This window comes from Lissotriton helveticus, chromosome 12, assembly GCF_964261635.1.
Source record: "Lissotriton helveticus chromosome 12, aLisHel1.1, whole genome shotgun sequence".
Classification (NCBI taxonomy): Eukaryota; Metazoa; Chordata; class Amphibia; order Caudata; family Salamandridae; genus Lissotriton; species Lissotriton helveticus.
Window position 1 is genome coordinate 219,119,025 of NC_136073.1, and position 19,269 is coordinate 219,138,293.

General features: G+C 45.9%; 1 protein-coding gene across 1 annotated transcript in view; it reads right to left on the reverse strand.

Moving 5' to 3' along the window:
- Positions 1 to 19,269, reverse strand: part of ZCCHC14 (zinc finger CCHC-type containing 14) — a 799,037-nt gene that overhangs the window by 569,150 nt on the left and 210,618 nt on the right. Inside the window, exon 3 of the mRNA XM_078670582.1 lies at positions 6,688 to 6,761. Coding sequence (XP_078526708.1) covers positions 6,688 to 6,761 — 74 coding nt within the window. The remainder of the gene's footprint in view (positions 1 to 6,687; positions 6,762 to 19,269) is intronic.

A 19,269-nucleotide genomic window follows, 5' to 3' on the forward strand; every position in this document is an offset into this window, starting at 1 on the left:
TGAATTCAGCTCCTCTAGTAGGTGTGATGGCAAAAGAGGAGTAATTTTGCTTAGGGAGGTGATCTCTGGCGTAATCCTCTTCTTCCTGACGATTTCCAGCTTCTCCAGAGTTTTTTCTCTCGTCGACGAGCCCGTCGATGAGATCGCCGACAACACCAATGTCGTTGAGGCCATCGTCGATACCAAGCATACTGATGTATTCGCTGTCGACGACAGTTACCGTCGTTGATGTTCCCGTTGACGATCCTGTTGTCGACACGGATGTCGTTGTAAAATTTGTCGATGTTACCGGCGTTGACACCATCGTCGACGATGACGCCGTCGACAGAGAGCCAACTGTCACAGGCAATGACGGCCTCTTGGAAACTAGCTTCACCTCAACCTTCATCGTCGGCGATGAAAACTTCTTACTCGACGATCCAGTCGTCGATGCAGGTTTTTTGGGGTTTACCTTAGGAGGCATAGAAGACGGCTTTCTGAAGGGTTCCTTAACCTGAGAGGGTGATTTTGACGGCTCAGAACCAGTCTTTTTTTGGTGGTTTTACCCCTGAAGCATGTCCCTTACTCTCCTTTTCTCTAGACTGCGGAGATTTTGAAGGACTGAACCCAGAAGGCCCTTGAGTGGCCTTTTTGAGGGCCTTCTCAGGACATTCCTCTGAGAAATGACCATGAGGAGATTTTCTTCTCTTTTGAGATCTCCTAAATGTAGAGGAGGATGCCTCATCACCATCACTGGAGATAACCTCCTTTCTGGCCCCCTTTTGTACCGCTTTAGATTTTGAAGCCATATCAAAAGGTGCCCTTCACGATCCCTCAGGGTATACTTGAAAAGGAGTGACATACCTTAAAGTCTTTAGCTTGATGATCCGGGTAAAGACAGTAAATACAATCAGCATGAGGGTCATCTGTGTAAAACCTCTTCTTGGAACAGGTGGCACCAGCTCTAAATAAACCTTTTTTTCTCCTTTCCAGACATTCTCTGAAGAATGAAGTAGAAGGCAGCCAAGAAGAGTATAAATCCAGATGAAATTCTAAGAACAAAGTCCTCACATCAGGTTGAGAAAGTAGAATTTTGAGCAGAGCTCAAAGGAGACTCCCTAGCACGTCATCCGGTAGAAAATCCGAGGGGAAAAAGGCTCTCTCAGGATTGTTCTAGAGAGTGAGAGGCTCTGATTGGTTCAGGGACAAGTTTGGTCTCTTTTACATAACAAATGTTATGGGTTGCAAAAGGGAAATGGGCCTAGGCCTCTTTTCAGTTTGCTATCCAACTAAGCATTGCTTTTTTATATACCAGAGACCCCCGTCTCGACAACGGGGAATGATTCAGGCATGTGAATCTATGAAAGCTCCAATACCGGAGAAAATGTCACTTTGACGCCAAATTAGTTTTAGTCTTAGAGTGTTTAGACTAACACCGACCAGTGGGATCTTGAAATTGAACTGTGACTTTAACGCTGAGCTAGAGTGAGATGGCGGCGCCATCGTAGTCTTCAGCATAGACAGCGTTGTGGATCTTTCGCCACCATCTTGGAAATCGAGCAAGGACTATGATGATGTCTTTTTTTCACTGCGAAAAAGACGGGGTCAAAACTCTTGGTGGGGACGAGGTGCTTGACGTCAAAGTATGACAGCGATGAGAATAGTGTCAATATCGATATCGTGAAGGAGATTTCCTGTCCTTAGACCTCCCTCTGTGGAAGCCCATATCTGATTTTTATGCTTTCTGCAGAATGGTGAGAGGATGATCTTTCCAGTCTTTTCCTTTTCTTCCTTTCTTGTTCTGCCGTCATATCCTGCATTCAACCATGCAGTCTGATGCTTTCTTGGTCTTAGAGCATCCTTTTGGCATTTTACTACAAATGTCACATCGTTTAGTGAGGTGTATAGGTGACAGACACGCCATACAGACCTTATTAGCATCAGAGCTCGCCTTCTTTCGACCACATGATGGGCATTTGGTCAAAAGAGCAGGTATTCTGACTAATAATCCTGTCAGAAAATAAGAAAAAATGAATGTACTCGACAGTGGCGATGTCAAACTGTTGAGTACAATGCTTTTACAAGCGCTGAATATGTGATGGGAAAAGATTTGTAGGTGAAACGACACCCAAAGCAGAGATCCTGCCTGAAAAAGCCAGAAAAAAAGAACTGACACTCTCAGGCAAACTGCCACTATAGTGTATTGTGGAATAGGATGATTCTTTAAAGGTGAAGGTCTCTTTTTAATCTCGCCAGAGATATCCTATCAGGCTGCTTTGCTTCTTCATGCTGTTTTTGCATACAGGAAGCATTTTTTCCATGACTAAGTTTTGAGCATTCATAGGCTATATTAGACTGTTTCCAACAATTCTCCTACAGCATGCAGGATGAAAATACATCTGACAGATTACACTGAGGGGATTATTTAAAGTTGATGACTTCAATGATGATCCTAAGATGCAGAAGACAACTTTATATGCACACTCAGGAAAAACTAGACCTCTGATAGGCTTCTGTTACATATTGACATCATTAAATTAATGGACAGATACGTTATTTAGTGAGGTTTCCATGGAAAAGGACTGCAAAAAGGAGTTCTGATGTCTATGCATTGTAGAGAGAAATATTCTAGCATTTAAGACTATAAATGAAGATCCTATGATGGGAAAAGACAAATCCCATGACTGACAATTTAAAGACCTGTGAGAGAGGGGAGGAAACTCATGTAGGCTGACACCGATCTCAATATAAGATATATATTAGGCAAAGCATTGAACTATGAAGAGCGGTTTGACTAGTTAGGAATCTAAAGTTGAGTGGGAGCCATCAGATAATGCCCAGTCATTCTACACAATTCAGAAGAGGCAGCCTATTGGTAATCAACACTATTTGAAGAAAACAGCCATAATTGTTGAAGTACCTACAACAACGACTGTAACTGCAACCAATGAGCAAAAGACAATTTCCCCATAAACAGCAATCAAGAATTAAGGAAAGCACTGAGCAGTGGAGAAAGAGAAGCGTCAACTTTAGGCATTCAATACCTCCGGTACTCACAATACCTATGTGCACCCAAAAATACATTCCTTGAAAGCAGATATGACACTAGACTGCATGAGCCAGCTTCTAATAACTGACCCTAATCACTACTAAGTGCAAGGAAAATTCAACACATTAATAATGAACAAAACACCACTGTCTTCGTTTCAAGTAATATATGGTCCTAAGAAAAACCCAGCGGAAATTACCGAAAGCTTGTTAAATGCACAAAATCACAATTCTATTACGGGTAAGACAATAGGGGAAAGGTCAGTGAGGGGTACAAGCTGATCGCTCTACATTAAGAAGCTTTGAGGCAGAAAACTATCGGTGATATAATGGACTGTGATGGTATAATAACGTTCGAATTGGCACAAAGTCGGTTCAACCTCGACGGAAGGGAGTTTTTTAGACTCTTACAGATACACTCAGCTTTAAGTAAAAAGAGGGGGGGGGGGTGTAACAGGTTTGTGTAAAGAAACAGTTATGGACAGGTTGCAAAACCCCGAAGGCTGTTCCATATCCCAACTATATGGCGAGCTAAATCAAAAACAAAATGATGATCTTACTAAACATACTGAGAAATGGAGGGAGAAATTGGGTATTGATGGTAGCGAATTGGCAACCTCGCTCAAAATGGGCTGCGTGGTTTTGAAGGTAGCAAACCTAAAAGCCCAACATTTAAAAAAAAATTTCAATCTTTCCTATACTCCGGCAAAAATAGCCCAGTGGGGAGGGCAAACGGGAATCAACTGTCCCCACTGTGGTAGCTTGGAGGCTGATGCTCTGCACATGTTCGCAACCTGTCCAAAACTTGAACTATGGAAAAAAGCTATAAAGTCCTTTTTAGATCAATCACTAAAAATTAAAGTAAATCTAACTAACGAATTAATGATCTTAGGCACTTGTAGGGAGGGAGCTGTAATACCGTACAGAGAGTTTCTATTTGTTGTCACGGCGATTGCTAGGATTTGTGTTGCCGCAGCCTGGAAAGATTCTACCCCCCCCCCACATTCCAACAATGGGTCTCTAGGCTTTTGGCCATGTATAATTTGGAAAAAAGGTCATTATGAGAAGAAAGGGTGGAAAGCTAGGAAGCTGGGAAAAAGTATCTAGGCTCCGATAGTGGACTGGAAGGCTAGGATGTAATCACTTTAAGCATAAATGTGGATTATTAGTGCTTGGTGTCTAAGAATTAATTATGATATGTAATATTTTGTGGGTTTTTTTTCTTGTGTATTATGCTATTGCTTCTTTCTGATATCTCTTAATCTTTTCTTATTTTGGGATTTTTTTGTACATATTGTTTATATATTTTGAGGTTTAATTATTTTTGGTTTATCTTCAGTGAAAAAACTGATGGAATATTGATGGTGAAAAAAAAAATAAAAAAAAAAAAAAGAAGCTTTGAGGCTAAGAATGAGCAGTCAGAAAACAGTTCAGTAAATGTTAACCCAAAAACCACAGGTAGTAACAAATTGATCAGTGCACTCTTCCAGCAATACACATAAGAAAGCAGCCAAGAGAAAAATTGAGCAAATAAATGCCACCTGAAAGGGAAGTTCTCGCCCACTACAAGGAGAAGGAAAAAGGAGCTATGAAAGAGAAATACATGCACATTCTTGGAGAGAAAAGAAGAAAACAACCCAAACATCTTGCAAGGCATAACCTCAGAAATAACCAATTAGACAATAACCGTTATTAAAAAAAAAAACATGCCATGTAATAAACTACATAAGCCACTCAAGGACGAAGAACTTTGTAGCTAATGTTGTAGTAAAAAAGGAGAAAAGGGAACAGGTTTCATTTTGGATTGATATTCTTTCTGAACCATGTCTCCCCGTTACTCATTCTGCAGTTTAAGTGATCTATTTATTCTACTTTTCTCCTTCCCTTTCCATGTTGTGACCGGCACTTTACACATAATTCCTTTTCTTTTCCATTACAGTGTGCATTGTGACTTGAAGTTAGTAGCTCTCGCCCCTTTCTTCCTTCACATATGTATTTTGCTCTTTACTTGTATACCAGATTAGGATTCCTTTTTCTGTCGTGTTACAGTGTTCTCTCTGGTCCATATTTGACAAACTTTTGATGATGATCCTGTATTTACAATAGGATCGAAATGTTGCCAACTTACATTCAGCCCCATTCCATTGTATATTATAGTTCACCGGCCATTCTGTTAGTTACTGCTTTAATACACACTTTGATCACCTTTATCAGATGTGTGAATCAAACTTCAAAGATCACCAAGTTCATCTGTCACAAGCATCCACTCCGATGTCTATTAAATTTTAGTTTTATACATTTTATTTGTACATTAAATACCATTTGTTTATGATTATAGTGTTCTAGAATTACTCAAATAGAGACCCCTGTCCATGAAGCTTACTCAGATCATTTCAGAATATTAAGTAGCTGACACGACTGCCTCAAATATATTGTTCTAACCAACAGCTTTAAGTCCAATGCAAGACCACAGTCTGCAGGGTGTGCTTCACTAGAGTAGACAGGTTTCCAAAATATTCTGGTAAATGTATGAACTGTTTAAAGTAGAACCATAATTATTTTTGGAAAGAAGGAAAGGATGCAGTCCAAGCACCTCCTTCTCTCTATGAAAAAGTGAGACTGTTTTACCAGAAGACATTAGGTCTGATTCAACATCCTCGTACTATTTCGATACTTCCCATGCTGCCCCGTGGTGATTCCAGCATTTACATTTAAAATGACAGTAAGTGTAAGAGGTTTAGGGCTCTGATGCACATTGTGCAAGTCCGTTCTGTGTATCCATAGGACATGCAATGCCAGAACAGGATCAACTAAGTCTGCAATCTTCATAGATATTTTTAGATCTAGCGACGGTAACTATATGCTCTGCAGATGAAAATCTTCTAATCCTCTTTATGTGCCAAAAAGTAATTCTTTTTTTAACTGTTCAGTTGATAAAGCTTGTAAAAAGCTAAGCAGCTGTGGAAGAACCATAGTTTTGTTTTAGCACTTCTATTCTCTCCAGCAACAAATCGTCCCATCCACCTGCTAAGATCCATCTTCATTGTCCTTACCACCCCAGGATAGTTTGCTCTGCACAACATATCCAGCACTCTTGTCGCCGTTATGCTCCAGTATCTCAAACCCTGGCCCTGGAATATTAACCATAGCTCCACCTTCTCTCATGTAGTCATGTTAAGATTAAGCTTTTTCTGACCTGCATTATAATTGACCACAAAACCAGATACTCTTTGGAAGTTGTTCAATTCGGGGAGGAAAGACATCAAGGGTCAACCATGGTCTCAATGTAAATATCATAGCATTTGCAAATAAACTCATATTTACATCTCTCACCTCCAGTGTGGTGCCTAGAATGTCCCAGACGTCGCTGAATCTTAGCTCTAAGTAGTTTGATCACCAGAAATGTTTAAACCCACTAAGCAGATGAAAAAGTACCAAAAGGGGTCTATATACCAGCACAGTGATAGCATACTTTATACAGTGAGGAAGCAAGTGTTTAGGGAATAGAACATGTTAATGATAAAACAAGTATGTATTTATTGTTACATCATAAACGGATATCATATGTTCTTAATTCTGAACCAAAAACTCCTTTACAAAAGTACCTTATTTTAATAATATAGTGGATAAATAATTTCAGTAGGGGAAATTATGGCTTACCTCAAATGAACAATCAGGAGTTCTATCATTCTTCTTGTGAGGTATTCCCTTTGGTACGATCTTTTCAATAAACACTGAGGAAATAAATATTCATGTTAAAATATATATATATATAAGTTTTACATTATTATCTATGCACATACAACCTCTCCGTATCAAAATAAATGTAAAGAAAAAAAATTACAAGTCCACAATTTTTGCAAAGAAACAAGTGAGAACTTGATTTGAGGTGTTAGTCTTCGAAATAAATTATTAAAAAAACAACAGAAATTGGTTCATTAGTACAGGATTGGTCACAGTGTGCACAAGGTGAACTTGAATACGCAGTAATGGTTTCAAGAAGAAAGTACACTATGCCCTGATATATAGAAGGGACAAATAACCTACCCTCGATAATGGAATATCCCTAGGTTTCAGACTGGATCCGGAGAATTTTACAGCAATGAGGCTGTGCGCAGATAGGTAGCATAATGTGGCTCCTTAGTGATTATGAACTGCCTTATAAGTTACAGAATGGAGTCACAATTAAGTGCCCTATCCACGCACTCTCAGTTTTTTAACCTTTCTCCTTCTGCATTGTCAGACACAGAGCACTAACACACTAAAGGTGACAGTGTCCCAAAATCTAACTGAAACCCTTATTGTGTTCAGGAGTCTACTCCAAAGAACTGGGTGGTTAAAGGACGGTGAGTGGTCGAGGGGCCCTTCTTGACTGCTGAGGCAGTAATGCTCCACAAACATGTGAACTGACACCCACACTGCAGCCTGGCAGATATCAAAATCAGTCACCGCACACTCCAATGCCTTGGCCATGGACCAAGAGGTGGCTTCAAGTCCTTGAAAGGGTTGCGTCTTGTCCAGAGTATAGCAGAGTCTTAGAACTGAGGTTTCTGGCTGGCAGATGTATGCACCATGTTCAAACAGGAACCACCGATCTAGTCAGGGTAAGCTAGATGCACACTAAAAGATAACCTGTGCTCACACTCTGGTAGTTCGGCACAGAGCAGTCAGGCTCATCTATAGAGGCAATGTGTAAAGTGTCTCTGTGTCTGTGTCTCTGTGTCTCTGTGTGTCTCTCTCTCTCTCTCTCCCTCCCTCTCCCCTCTCCCCTCTCCCCTCTCCCCTCTCCCCCCCCCCAAATAAAAAAACACACCACTAAAATACTCCAGACAGGGTTAGAAAAATAGATTATAATTTAGGAGTAAAACCAGACCGAAGCGACACAAATCCAATAAGTAGAACCGAAGTTATACATTTATAAAGAATACATCAAAAAGTAGTGCTTAGAAGTCAATAGCGCTGAGAGGTTACTTGAGGTCTTGCTAGACTGGGGCAAATCCAAAGTTCAGGACAACCGCAATGGCAGGCAGGTTGGCTACAGGGCTCACGCAGGTACCACTAAGAAAGTAACTTGGATGGAGCAAGCGTTGACAACATCGATCCCGTGGATGGCGGCAAAGTGTCTGTGCCAATCCACCCTGTCGATGAAGGATTCAGCATCGAACCCCTTTACAATGTAGGTGTAACATCAGCGTCGATCCATGCTGTCCTTCGAGGCGATGTAGTCGATCGGCTCCTGCGTCGAACAGCAATGCGTCGGTTCCGATTGGTGCAAAGTCGCCACTGCATCAATTTTGATGGTTCTGGATAGCAAAAATAACCCTTCACAGGACTGGATAGGCACCACTTGGCAGGGCAGGACTCTCAGATGGCAAAGTCCAGGTGCTGTTGCAGAGTTGAAGGAAGTATTTAATGGCATTGAGACTTCATAAAAGGGAGCAAGCCAGCAAGCCCTTGGAGTCACTCTAGGTTCAAGTGAGATGGGTAAAGTCCTTGTCCTCTGCAGGGAAGAGATCAACAGGTAGTTCAGCAAAGCAGGAAGCACTTCTTTCAGAGCAGCAGTCAGGCAGAGTGGCAATCCTTGTAAACCCGCAATCCTTACCTCTGGCAGAGTACTTCACAGGTCCAGTAGGGTCAGAGTCCCAGCACGTATACCCAAATGTGCCTTTCAAGTGGGTTTTGACTTTAAAGCAGGCCTTTGAAATGCAAAGGTCCCCTTTCATCCCAGCCCTGTCTGCCAGGCTGCCTGCAGGGGGTAATTAGCCCTTTGTGTGGGGCACAGGACACTGCCTATTCTGTGTGTCAGCTCGCCCACCCTTTTCCTGCCCTGGAAGAGCTATCAGAATGTAGATTCATGCAGATGAGTGATCTCGCACTCCCACCCGTCCTGTGTTTATGGCTGTCTAGAGGGAATGTACAAAGTGTTGCTGTAACCCATCCCAGACGTGCATTGGAGACAGGCTGCAAGACACATACTGCACTAAGTGCAGAGAAATCTCCACTTTCTAAAAGTGGCATGTCCAAAACAGTAATATTAAATCCAACTTTATCAGTATAGACGAGTTATCATTACCATTCCAAAGATGTGAAACATGATGCAACTACTCCTTTTGTTTTTTAAATCAGGAATTACAGCTTTAAAGTCTTTTAAGAAATTCCCAATGCCAGCCTATGAGAAAAGCAGGCCTCACAGTAGTAAAAAAAAAAAAATTAGCGGTTCACTACCAGGACAATCTTTAAAGAGGATCTCCTACCTTTTATTTACAAAGCACCCTGCCCGTAGGGCTACCTATGGCCTACCTTATGGGTGACTTATGTGTAATAAAAGAGCTTAAGGCTAGGCACACAATTTTAAATGCCAAGTCGAAGTTGCAGTTAACTGCACACATAGACCCTGCAATGGCAGGCCTGAGACGGGTTTGAAAGGCTACGTGTATGGTAGCACAATCAGTGCTGCAGGCCCACTATTAGCATTTAGGTTACAGGCCCTGGGTATATTTATACTACTTTACGAGGGACTTGCAAATAAACTAAACAGGTCAATTGTGTGAGCACTAATGTTACCTTGTTTAGAGAACACATGCATTTTAGCACTGGCAAAGAGCTCGGAGCCCTAAAGCCAACAAAAAGAAGGTCAAAAAAAGAGGAGGAGGAAGAAGAAAACAAAAAGTAAGGGTGACTCTTCAGAGAGGGCCATTTTCCAACATAGATTTTGATACGGAGGATGATCCACTTCGACAGGGTCCTCTTTGGTACAGCTTTCCTTTTTTTGCCCCAGAGAAAGCCACAAAGAGATGATCACCCACACAATACTCTTTTGTATGGTTAATATTAAGGCCTACAGTCTGTCCTCTTCCTTAGACGGGTTAGCAGGAGAAAAATACCCCAGCAGAGTAATCGATTAGCAAACGTGAATGAAAATCACAACCTTTGGTTGAAAGGTCACCGTGGTCCTCAGTATCAATTTGTCGAGAATAGCAGTGATGGAAAGGCTCTGCACAAAAAGCAACTGTTGCGTACTCATTTAACATGTGGACGTGCTCACAAAGAGGAAAACGGTCTTTAGAGGCAAGAATTGTAAAGACAAATCTGTCCCTCTATCCAGCATAATTAGACTTTGTGGAATGGCGTTTGTTTGCAAGGATGGCATAAACCATCTCTGTCGGTAAGTCAAAATCATTCAAGTGCTGTTGCACAATCTCCCCCTATTGAGCTGTACGATGTGGAGGTTTTTGCTCAACCCTGCCCTGTTGCTGAGACAAGAGATCCTCCCTTAGTGCTACTTTGATAGGAGGGTAAATGTTGCCCAGTCCGGGCTCGAACAAGATGACTTGTGCCCAGTTTGTTCTATTGTCGCTCACAACTCAAGGAAGGAACGGGAGCGGTGGGAATGCATACATTAGTTCTTGATTCTTTTCAAGCAGCCATGGAGAAAACTGTAGCATGCAAAATTGTTGACACTGTTAGAAGAATATTGATCTAGCCAGAGCAAAACCCACCTCTCCTCGAGATGGAGAAGCTTTTTGTAGTCTGCCAGACTTAGACTTCTACTTTAGTCTGCTCGGGCAATTGGGAAACTACTAAGTGATTAGCTACCAGGAAAATGTTCTGCTGATCCAGCCACCTCCAGAGGCGTATAGCCTCCCAGAAAAAGATACAGAATCCCACTCCATCTTGCTTGTAGTACCAAATGGTAAACATATTGGCCATAAGAACATGCCCCAGTTTCCCTTTGATGGATAGCAGGAAATCTTTAGGTACAGACCGATCTACAGATGAACCAGAACACTGATAGGCCTCCAATCTCCAGAAGAGAGCAAATGCATATGATCTCTACCTTCCCCCGGTGACCTTCCCACTCCAGCAGTGCCACGTCAGTCATGACCAGGTGTGAGAAGTTGGCCTGATGTGCAGTGCTCACTATTCTAGTGATCACTATATATCAGTCCAAACAACCCTTATTGATGATTGGTTGTAAGTCAACCTTATAGACCAGCTATCCTAGTAGCATGGATACGAGCAGTCTAAGGCTAAGACTCTAGAGGGCGTGTTAAGCCAGCTGTTTTACCATCACATTACCCCTTGAACACCCAGTGAAAGGACACCACACAAGTTGTTATGAAAATAAACAGTGTATTTATTTATAACAAGACTACCCTGGCTCTTTATGAGACAGGGAGCTAAGCACACAACAAAACTCTTACGAAAATACTTAAGTTAGCACGTTATACACAAATGCCCGAGGGGCACGAAAAACCATATACACTAAAAGTGGAATGCGAATTACTAGCAGGTAAGTAACAGTTCTAATAGGCTTTGGAATCGCTAGGACTGGACTAGGGAATCGTTAGATTACTACTAGGAGGCCTAGGGGACTCGGGTGCAGAGTGTGCACTCTCACGCGGGATGCGGGACAAAGTCTATGGAAGCTAGAATTCACAAAGTTAGTGTTCACGGGCGAACCCGACCTGGTGGGAAGAAAACGACAGTGGATCCTGACCCTTGGATAGTGAGGCTATGCTGGGACACCGGAGTGCCGAAGTTACCTAGCCCAGGGGCTGCAGCTGCATAGGTCTGAAAAGACGTCGGGGATCTCGTTGCCGGACCAGGAGCCTGGAAGGAAGAAGTTGCTGGCAGGCGACCAGTGAAGGAAAGTTCGATGGATCCAAGCCTGGATCAAGGAAGAAGAAAACCTGAAAGCAGAGGGGACCAAGTTCTTGAATCACTAGCCAGTGATTAAGTGGGCACCAGGATGGCACCGGGCGAAGTCACCGCAGTCAGGTGAGTGGGCGCTGCTGGGCTCTGCAGTCTCTCGGACCAGGAGGCGTTGTCGGCGACCAGGATGGAGGTGCGAGCTGTCCCACGAAGGATGAAGTCGTTGGCGTCGAAGTTACCCAGGATTGGGCAACAAGCCTTGGCTAATTCAAGCCCACGCGGTGGACTCAAAATGGCGTCTTGAGTGGACCAGGAGGGTCCAGGGTGCTCCTCTTCTGGAAGGGAGCAAGGGCCAGTCTGGAGCAACCAGACCAGCAGCAGAAATGTCGTTGGGCGTCGTCAGGAAGGCCACAAGCCAACGGGCTAGTAGCCAAACAACGCGGTGAGCAGCGGAAAGCAGAAGGGCCCCACGCAGATCGTGGAGATGCTGGGGGGCTGCACTTCGGAGCTGGAGCTGCTCAGAGTCGGGGCTTCTCGGACCCCAAAGCACTCACCAGTAGATTACTCGGCGGGCTTGCTGGAAAGAAGTCGTGCAGTCTTGCAGATGGCCGGTCCCTTGAGGTCTCGTCGCACCCACGGTTCTCAGCTGGGCTGTAGAGGTGGGTAGAGGTCAGAGGTGCCAGGGAAGCCGGTTCTCGTCGAGCTGGGCAGTCGGATTCCGGAGGAAGGACTTACAGCAGACCGCAGTGTTCTTGGATGGTGCCTGCGGATGCAGGGTGACTACTCCTTAGTCACAAGGGAGAAATCTTAGGAAGAAGTCTTGAGTTCCTTTCGCAGAAAGTAGTTTCAGGATTCAAAGATGATCTGATTTGGAAGGGGGCCAGTCTCTACCTTTATCCTGTAAAAAGGGGCTGGCACGCGACTAAGTCCTGCCCTATGGGTGGGACTAGGGAGGGGTGGTTACACCCACTTCCTTGGCGGGCTTTTCCCCAGCACAGGGTCTGGAGTGACCCTGGAACTGGTTCCAGCCAGCCTATGCACAGTGAGCACCGGGGTGCCACGTGCAGTCACCTTCCTCTAAAGCCCTGCCTACTTACAATACACAAAACCCTGTCTGGGACGGTGCTGGCACCGCCCCTGGCAGGAAACCCTTTGTCCTTATCTCCTGCTCTGGGAGGACTCCCAGCAGCAGGAGGGCAGACTTGTGTCTCGGTGGCAGCATCCATTTTGTGGATGCTAAGGCTCTGTCTGACTTTTAACCGGGTTATAGGTTACAGGCATGTCGTGTCCCTCTAGAAGGGTGGAATGCTAACCCCGTCGCCAGAATTGGCGAGGGGTTAGTATTCCAATTCGTATGACACCTTACTCGACATGTTTTGATAAAGCGATACCAGAGTTGGCACATAACCGCGAGGATTATAATGCACTTAAGAGTATATGGTATGCGATATCATGGAAACGGCTAAGGGATGGATCCCGAAAGCCGCAGACAGGCTCAGCTCATGCCAGAGCACCATCTCACACGATTCCAAGCACTCTGCCTTCAGGATTGTTAAGGCCTGCCATAGGAGTGACTGATAGGAGATCTGTGGGTCCATTTTTAAGGTTAGATATAGGTATCCTATATCTAAAGCAAAGGGTGATTACACCACCTTGCCCCAGCTGTCAAGCAGCCAGTTGTGTCAGATTTGGATGGCCAGCCAGGGGTGGCATAATACATGCTGCAGCCCCTGGTAGGCCCTGGGTACACCTATGCCCTGGGTACCTAAGGTACACTGTACAGGGACTGATAAGGTGACTCAGTATCCAATTTAGATATGTACCTAAGGTACATGGAATCCATTTTACAGAGAGAGCAGTGGGCCTGAGGTCCTGAACAGCAGGGCCTCAGGTCAACTAAGTCAGAAAACCAGCAAAACACCAGGCAAAAAGTTGGGGGCAACCATAGTCAGGGATCAACCTTCCTACATAACCCCCCCCCCAAACGAAAGGAGATAAGGCTATCCTTGTCCAGGTAAGCCTATATTGCCTAAGTGGCCATTTAAGGAAGTACCAGCACTGGCATGGTTACCCCCTATGTCATGGTCCACTAAGCAATCCCTCACCCTAAGGGTGTCTGAGGGTCTCCACCATAGGGAATCTCTACCTGTGGTGTGTTTTGTCAAAGAAAAAGGCTGGTGCTGAAATGGAGTACTGAAGTGAGGCTCCACTAATTTTGGGCTCAGCTTCCTCCAATCATTTTCCACCCTAGAGGCCTTTCTTTCCAAGACTGAGTTGTTTTGGGCTCTCAGGGTCAACCTCTGGCTACCTACAGCTGGAGGTTGGGTCCCTCTGTTTGGCTTACTGGAGGGACAGGTCAGGTCTGGGGCCCTCAGGTCCCAAGTTTGGCTGTGCCCAGCAGTGTCCATCTGGGGGAGGTCCCTAACTAATTTTAAGGGGGATCCCTCAGGAGTGTGTTTTATTTTCACTTGGCTAGGATTACTAGCTTCAGTGCCCTTAATCTGCTGATTGGGGAATTCTTTTGGACAGGGGGCCCTTTGGGGTCCAACACTGGCCTCCCTGACCTCTACAGCCCTGGGCTGACTGAGGCAGGGTAGAGAGGGGCAGGTTACCTGCTCCAGACTGGGTCCCACCTTGGAAGGGTCCACTGACATCAGGGGTTCTGCCAGGCTAGGCCTGACTACCTCTGTGGCAGTTTCTTCACAAGGGGTCAGATCAGTTCCCTGAGGAGGCTGATCCTTTCCTAAAGTCTGGTGGGAGGGAGATTTCTCTTCCTCCTCAATACTCTCTGTCTGGGTGGAGTGATCCATAGTTTCAGGCTTCACAACACTGTCATCTGTCTGAGTTTGAGCTGTGGCCATCACAACTCTCCCAACCTTTTCAGGAGGGGGCTCAGTTTGGGTGTGGGCTGTGACCATCACAGCCTTGACAACCTGTTCTGGGAAGGAAGTTGTCTGAGATTGGGTTGTGACTGGCACAACCCTCCTGACCTGTTCAGGGAGGATATCTTGGACTGGGGCTGTGGCTACCACTGCCCTACTAACCTTACCATGGATGTTTACCATTCTAGAATGGGTTTCTTGCTCTACTTCAGCCCAGGCTGAGAGCTCTAAATCATTCCCCAGTAGGCAATCTACAGGCAAGTTTGGTGACACTGCCACTCTCTTGTGGCCAGTGACACCTCCCCAGCTGAGATTGACCACTGCCATGGGATGATCTCTCTGTACTCCATCAATATTGGTTACCTGGTATGTGGCACCAGGTAAAAGTTGCCTGGAGGGGACTAGACTCTCAGTCACCATAGTGATGCTAGCCCCTGTGTCTCTATAGGCCTCAACTTTTATACCATTGATGAGGGGCTCCTGTCTGTACTTGCCCAAAGTGTTGGGACAAGTTGTGAAGTTGGCAAACCCCATGCCAGTCTCACAGACAAGAGTATCTAAGTTTGGGGACCTGGTTAGGCCAGAGTCCCCAGGAACTCCCAAAGTAAATGCACCCAAATTCTTGGGGGCACTCCCACCACCTGGGGGATTACTACTAGTAGTAACAGGAGGTTTGGGAATGTTACTTGGGGGTATGTTTTCCTTATTGTTATTCTTTGGGCAACTGCTGTCAGTTTTTAAATGACCCACCTGTTTACAGGGATAACAATAAGGTTTCTTCTGGTTGTTGGAAGGATTCTGGGACCCACCCCCCTCAGAGGATTTTTGGGGCCCTGATGTGGTTTGATCTGTAGATTTATTCCCACCCTTCTCTTGAGGCTTGGTTGATTCCTTTTTCTGGTCACCACCTTGGTTCTTGGGCCTAATCCTGGTTCTGACCCATTTGTCTGCCCTCTTACCCAATTCTTGTGGAGAGGTCAGATCAGAGTCTACCAGGTGCTGGTGTAATAACTGGTTCTGACAATTATTTAAGACTTGCTCTCTCATAATTAGATTATACAATCCCTTGAAATCAGTAACCTTACTACCCAGTAGCCAGCCTTCCAAAGCCTTAGTGGCACAATCAACAAAGTCAGACCAGTCCTGAGACTGAGTTTTCTGGGTGTCTCTGAACAGCAACCTGTACTGCTCAGTGGTTAAACCAAACCCATCAACCAGTGTATTCTTCAGGACCTGGTAATTGTTAGCATCCTCTACTCTTGTAGTGAGGAGCTTATCTCTACCTTTACCATCAAAGGAGAGCCACAGTATAGCTGCCCACTGACTCTGGGGAATGCACTGCACAGTGCAGGCCCTCTCCAAAGCAGCCATCCATTTCTGGATGTCATCCCCTTGCTTAAAGGGGGGCACTATTTTAGTCAGGTGTTTAGTATCTAAACCCTTCTCTCTATCTCTTGGGAGATTGCTGCCACCAGTGGGAGCTAGCCCACTTATCTGCTGCTCTCTTGCCAGGGCAAGCTTCTCTTTGGCCAGGGCAATTTCTTCCCTTTCAATCCTCAGTTCAGCTTGTCTCATCCTAGCTTCATGCTCCTTTCTCTGGGGGGAAGTAAATCTCCTCTGTGGAGGATTCCTTCTCCCCTGAGAAGAGGCATTAGAGTGCAGAGATCTATTGGAGTCCCTAGAAAGAGATCTATCTCTCCTAACTCCAAGGTTAGGCCCACTTCGGGTCAGTACTGGGGGGCCCCCAGATCCTATCCCAAGTAAGTCTAAGTTGGTCCTAGTTAGCCTTCTGACTACCTCAAGACCCTTGTCTACCTCATCCCCAGAGAGTACCTCCTGATCCTCCTCCTCAACTGCTGAATCAGTGTTGTGGAGATCTGGATCCCCAGAGGTTCCCTCTAAGGCTGGCATGTTCTCATGTAACTGAGAAAGCTTTCTGGCATCATATGTCTCTAAGAGACCTATCAGAAAGGAAGTGGTGGGGTTAGACCCCTGCTTCAGTTTTCTGGAGACACAGATCTGTCTCATCTCATGAAAGCTGAGAGCTGCATATCTTGAAGTGACCTGTGGAGGGTCAACACTGACCAGGGGAGTCTCAGTAGAGTCCTCCTGAGTCGACATGCTTTTCTAGTGAGGTGTAAGCGGTGCACTTACCTACACTATATGTTTGCCTACTGATCCCTTGCTAGAGTTGTAGTTTAGGGTGTGCTAGGCCCTAGGAGCTACAACAGCTGGTTCAGTAGAACTCAGAGTATTCTAAGCTAAGTTATATGTACCTTTAGTACCTATGTGATCTTTCACAAGATATTCTTAGGGTATGTGTGGTAAAACAACAGCAAGCTCAAATCCCAACCGCTGCTCACCAATGTGAGAAGTTGGCCTGATGTGCAGTGCTCACTATTCTAGTGATCACTATATATCAGTCCAAACAACCCTTATTGATGATTGGTTGTAAGTCAACCTTATAGACCAGCTATCCTAGTAGCATGGATACGAGCAGTCTAAGGCTAAGACTCTAGAGGGCGTGTTAAGCCAGCTGTTTTACCATCACATTACCCCTTGAACACCCAGTGAAAGGACACCACACAAGTTGTTATGAAAATAAACAGTGTATTTATTTATAACAAGACTACCCTGGCTCTTTATGAGACAGGGAGCTAAGCACACAACAAAACTCTTACGAAAATACTTAAGTTAGCACGTTATACACAAATGCCCGAGGGGCACGAAAAACCATATACACTAAAAGTGGAATGCGAATTACTAGCAGGTAAGTAACAGTTCTAATAGGCTTTGGAATCGCTAGGACTGGACTAGGGAATCGTTAGATTACTACTAGGAGGCCTAGGGGACTCGGGTGCAGAGTGTGCACTCTCACGCGGGATGCGGGACAAAGTCTATGGAAGCTAGAATTCACAAAGTTAGTGTTCACGGGCGAACCCGACCTGGTGGGAAGAAAACGACAGTGGATCCTGACCCTTGGATAGTGAGGCTATGCTGGGACACCGGAGTGCCGAAGTTACCTAGCCCAGGGGCTGCAGCTGCATAGGTCTGAAAAGACGTCGGGGATCTCGTTGCCGGACCAGGAGCCTGGAAGGAAGAAGTTGCTGGCAGGCGACCAGTGAAGGAAAGTTCGATGGATCCAAGCCTGGATCAAGGAAGAAGAAAACCTGAAAGCAGAGGGGACCAAGTTCTTGAATCACTAGCCAGTGATTAAGTGGGCACCAGGATGGCACCGGGCGAAGTCACCGCAGTCAGGTGAGTGGGCGCTGCTGGGCTCTGCAGTCTCTCGGACCAGGAGGCGTTGTCGGCGACCAGGATGGAGGTGCGAGCTGTCCCACGAAGGATGAAGTCGTTGGCGTCGAAGTTACCCAGGATTGGGCAACAAGCCTTGGCTAATTCAAGCCCACGCGGTGGACTCAAAATGGCGTCTTGAGTGGACCAGGAGGGTCCAGGGTGCTCCTCTTCTGGAAGGGAGCAAGGGCCAGTCTGGAGCAACCAGACCAGCAGCAGAAATGTCGTCGGGCGTCGTCAGGAAGGCCACAAGCCAACGGGCTAGTAGCCAAACAACGCGGTGAGCAGCGGAAAGCAGAAGGGCCCCACGCAGATCGTGGAGATGCTGGGGGGCTGCACTTCGGAGCTGGAGCTGCTCAGAGTCGGGGCTTCTCGGACCCCAAAGCACTCACCAGTAGATTACTCGGCGGGCTTGCTGGAAAGAAGTCGTGCAGTCTTGCAGATGGCCGGTCCCTTGAGGTCTCGTCGCACCCACGGTTCTCAGCTGGGCTGTAGAGGTGGGTAGAGGTCAGAGGTGCCAGGGAAGCCGGTTCTCGTCGAGCTGGGCAGTCGGATTCCGGAGGAAGGACTTACAGCAGACCGCAGTGTTCTTGGATGGTGCCTGCGGATGCAGGGTGACTACTCCTTAGTCACAAGGGAGAAATCTTAGGAAGAAGTCTTGAGTTCCTTTCGCAGAAAGTAGTTTCAGGATTCAAAGATGATCTGATTTGGAAGGGGGCCAGTCTCTACCTTTATCCTGTAAAAAGGGGCTGGCACGCGACTAAGTCCTGCCCTATGGGTGGGACTAGGGGGGGGGTGGTTACACCCACTTCCTTGGCGGGCTTTTCCCCAGCACAGGGTCTGGAGTGACCCTGGAACTGGTTCCAGCCAGCCTATGCACAGTGAGCACCGGGGTGCCACGTGCAGTCACCTTCCTCTAAAGCCCTGCCTACTTACAATACACAAAACCCTGTCTGGGACGGTGCTGGCACCGCCCCTGGCAGGAAACCCTTTGTCCTTATCTCCTGCTCTGGGAGGACTCCCAGCAGCAGGAGGGCAGACTTGTGTCTCGGTGGCAGCATCCATTTTGTGGATGCTAAGGCTCTGTCTGACTTTTAACCGGGTTATAGGTTACAGGCATGTCGTGTCCCTCTAGAAGGGTGGAATGCTAACCCCGTCGCCAGAATTGGCGAGGGGTTAGTATTCCAATTCGTATGACACCTTACTCGACATGTTTTGATAAAGCGATACCAGAGTTGGCACATAACCGCGAGGATTATAATGCACTTAAGAGTATATGGTATGCGATATCATGGAAACGGCTAAGGGATGGATCCCGAAAGCCGCAGACAGGCTCAGCTCATGCCAGAGCACCATCTCACACGATTCCAAGCACTCTGCCTTCAGGATTGTTAAGGCCTGCCATAGGAGT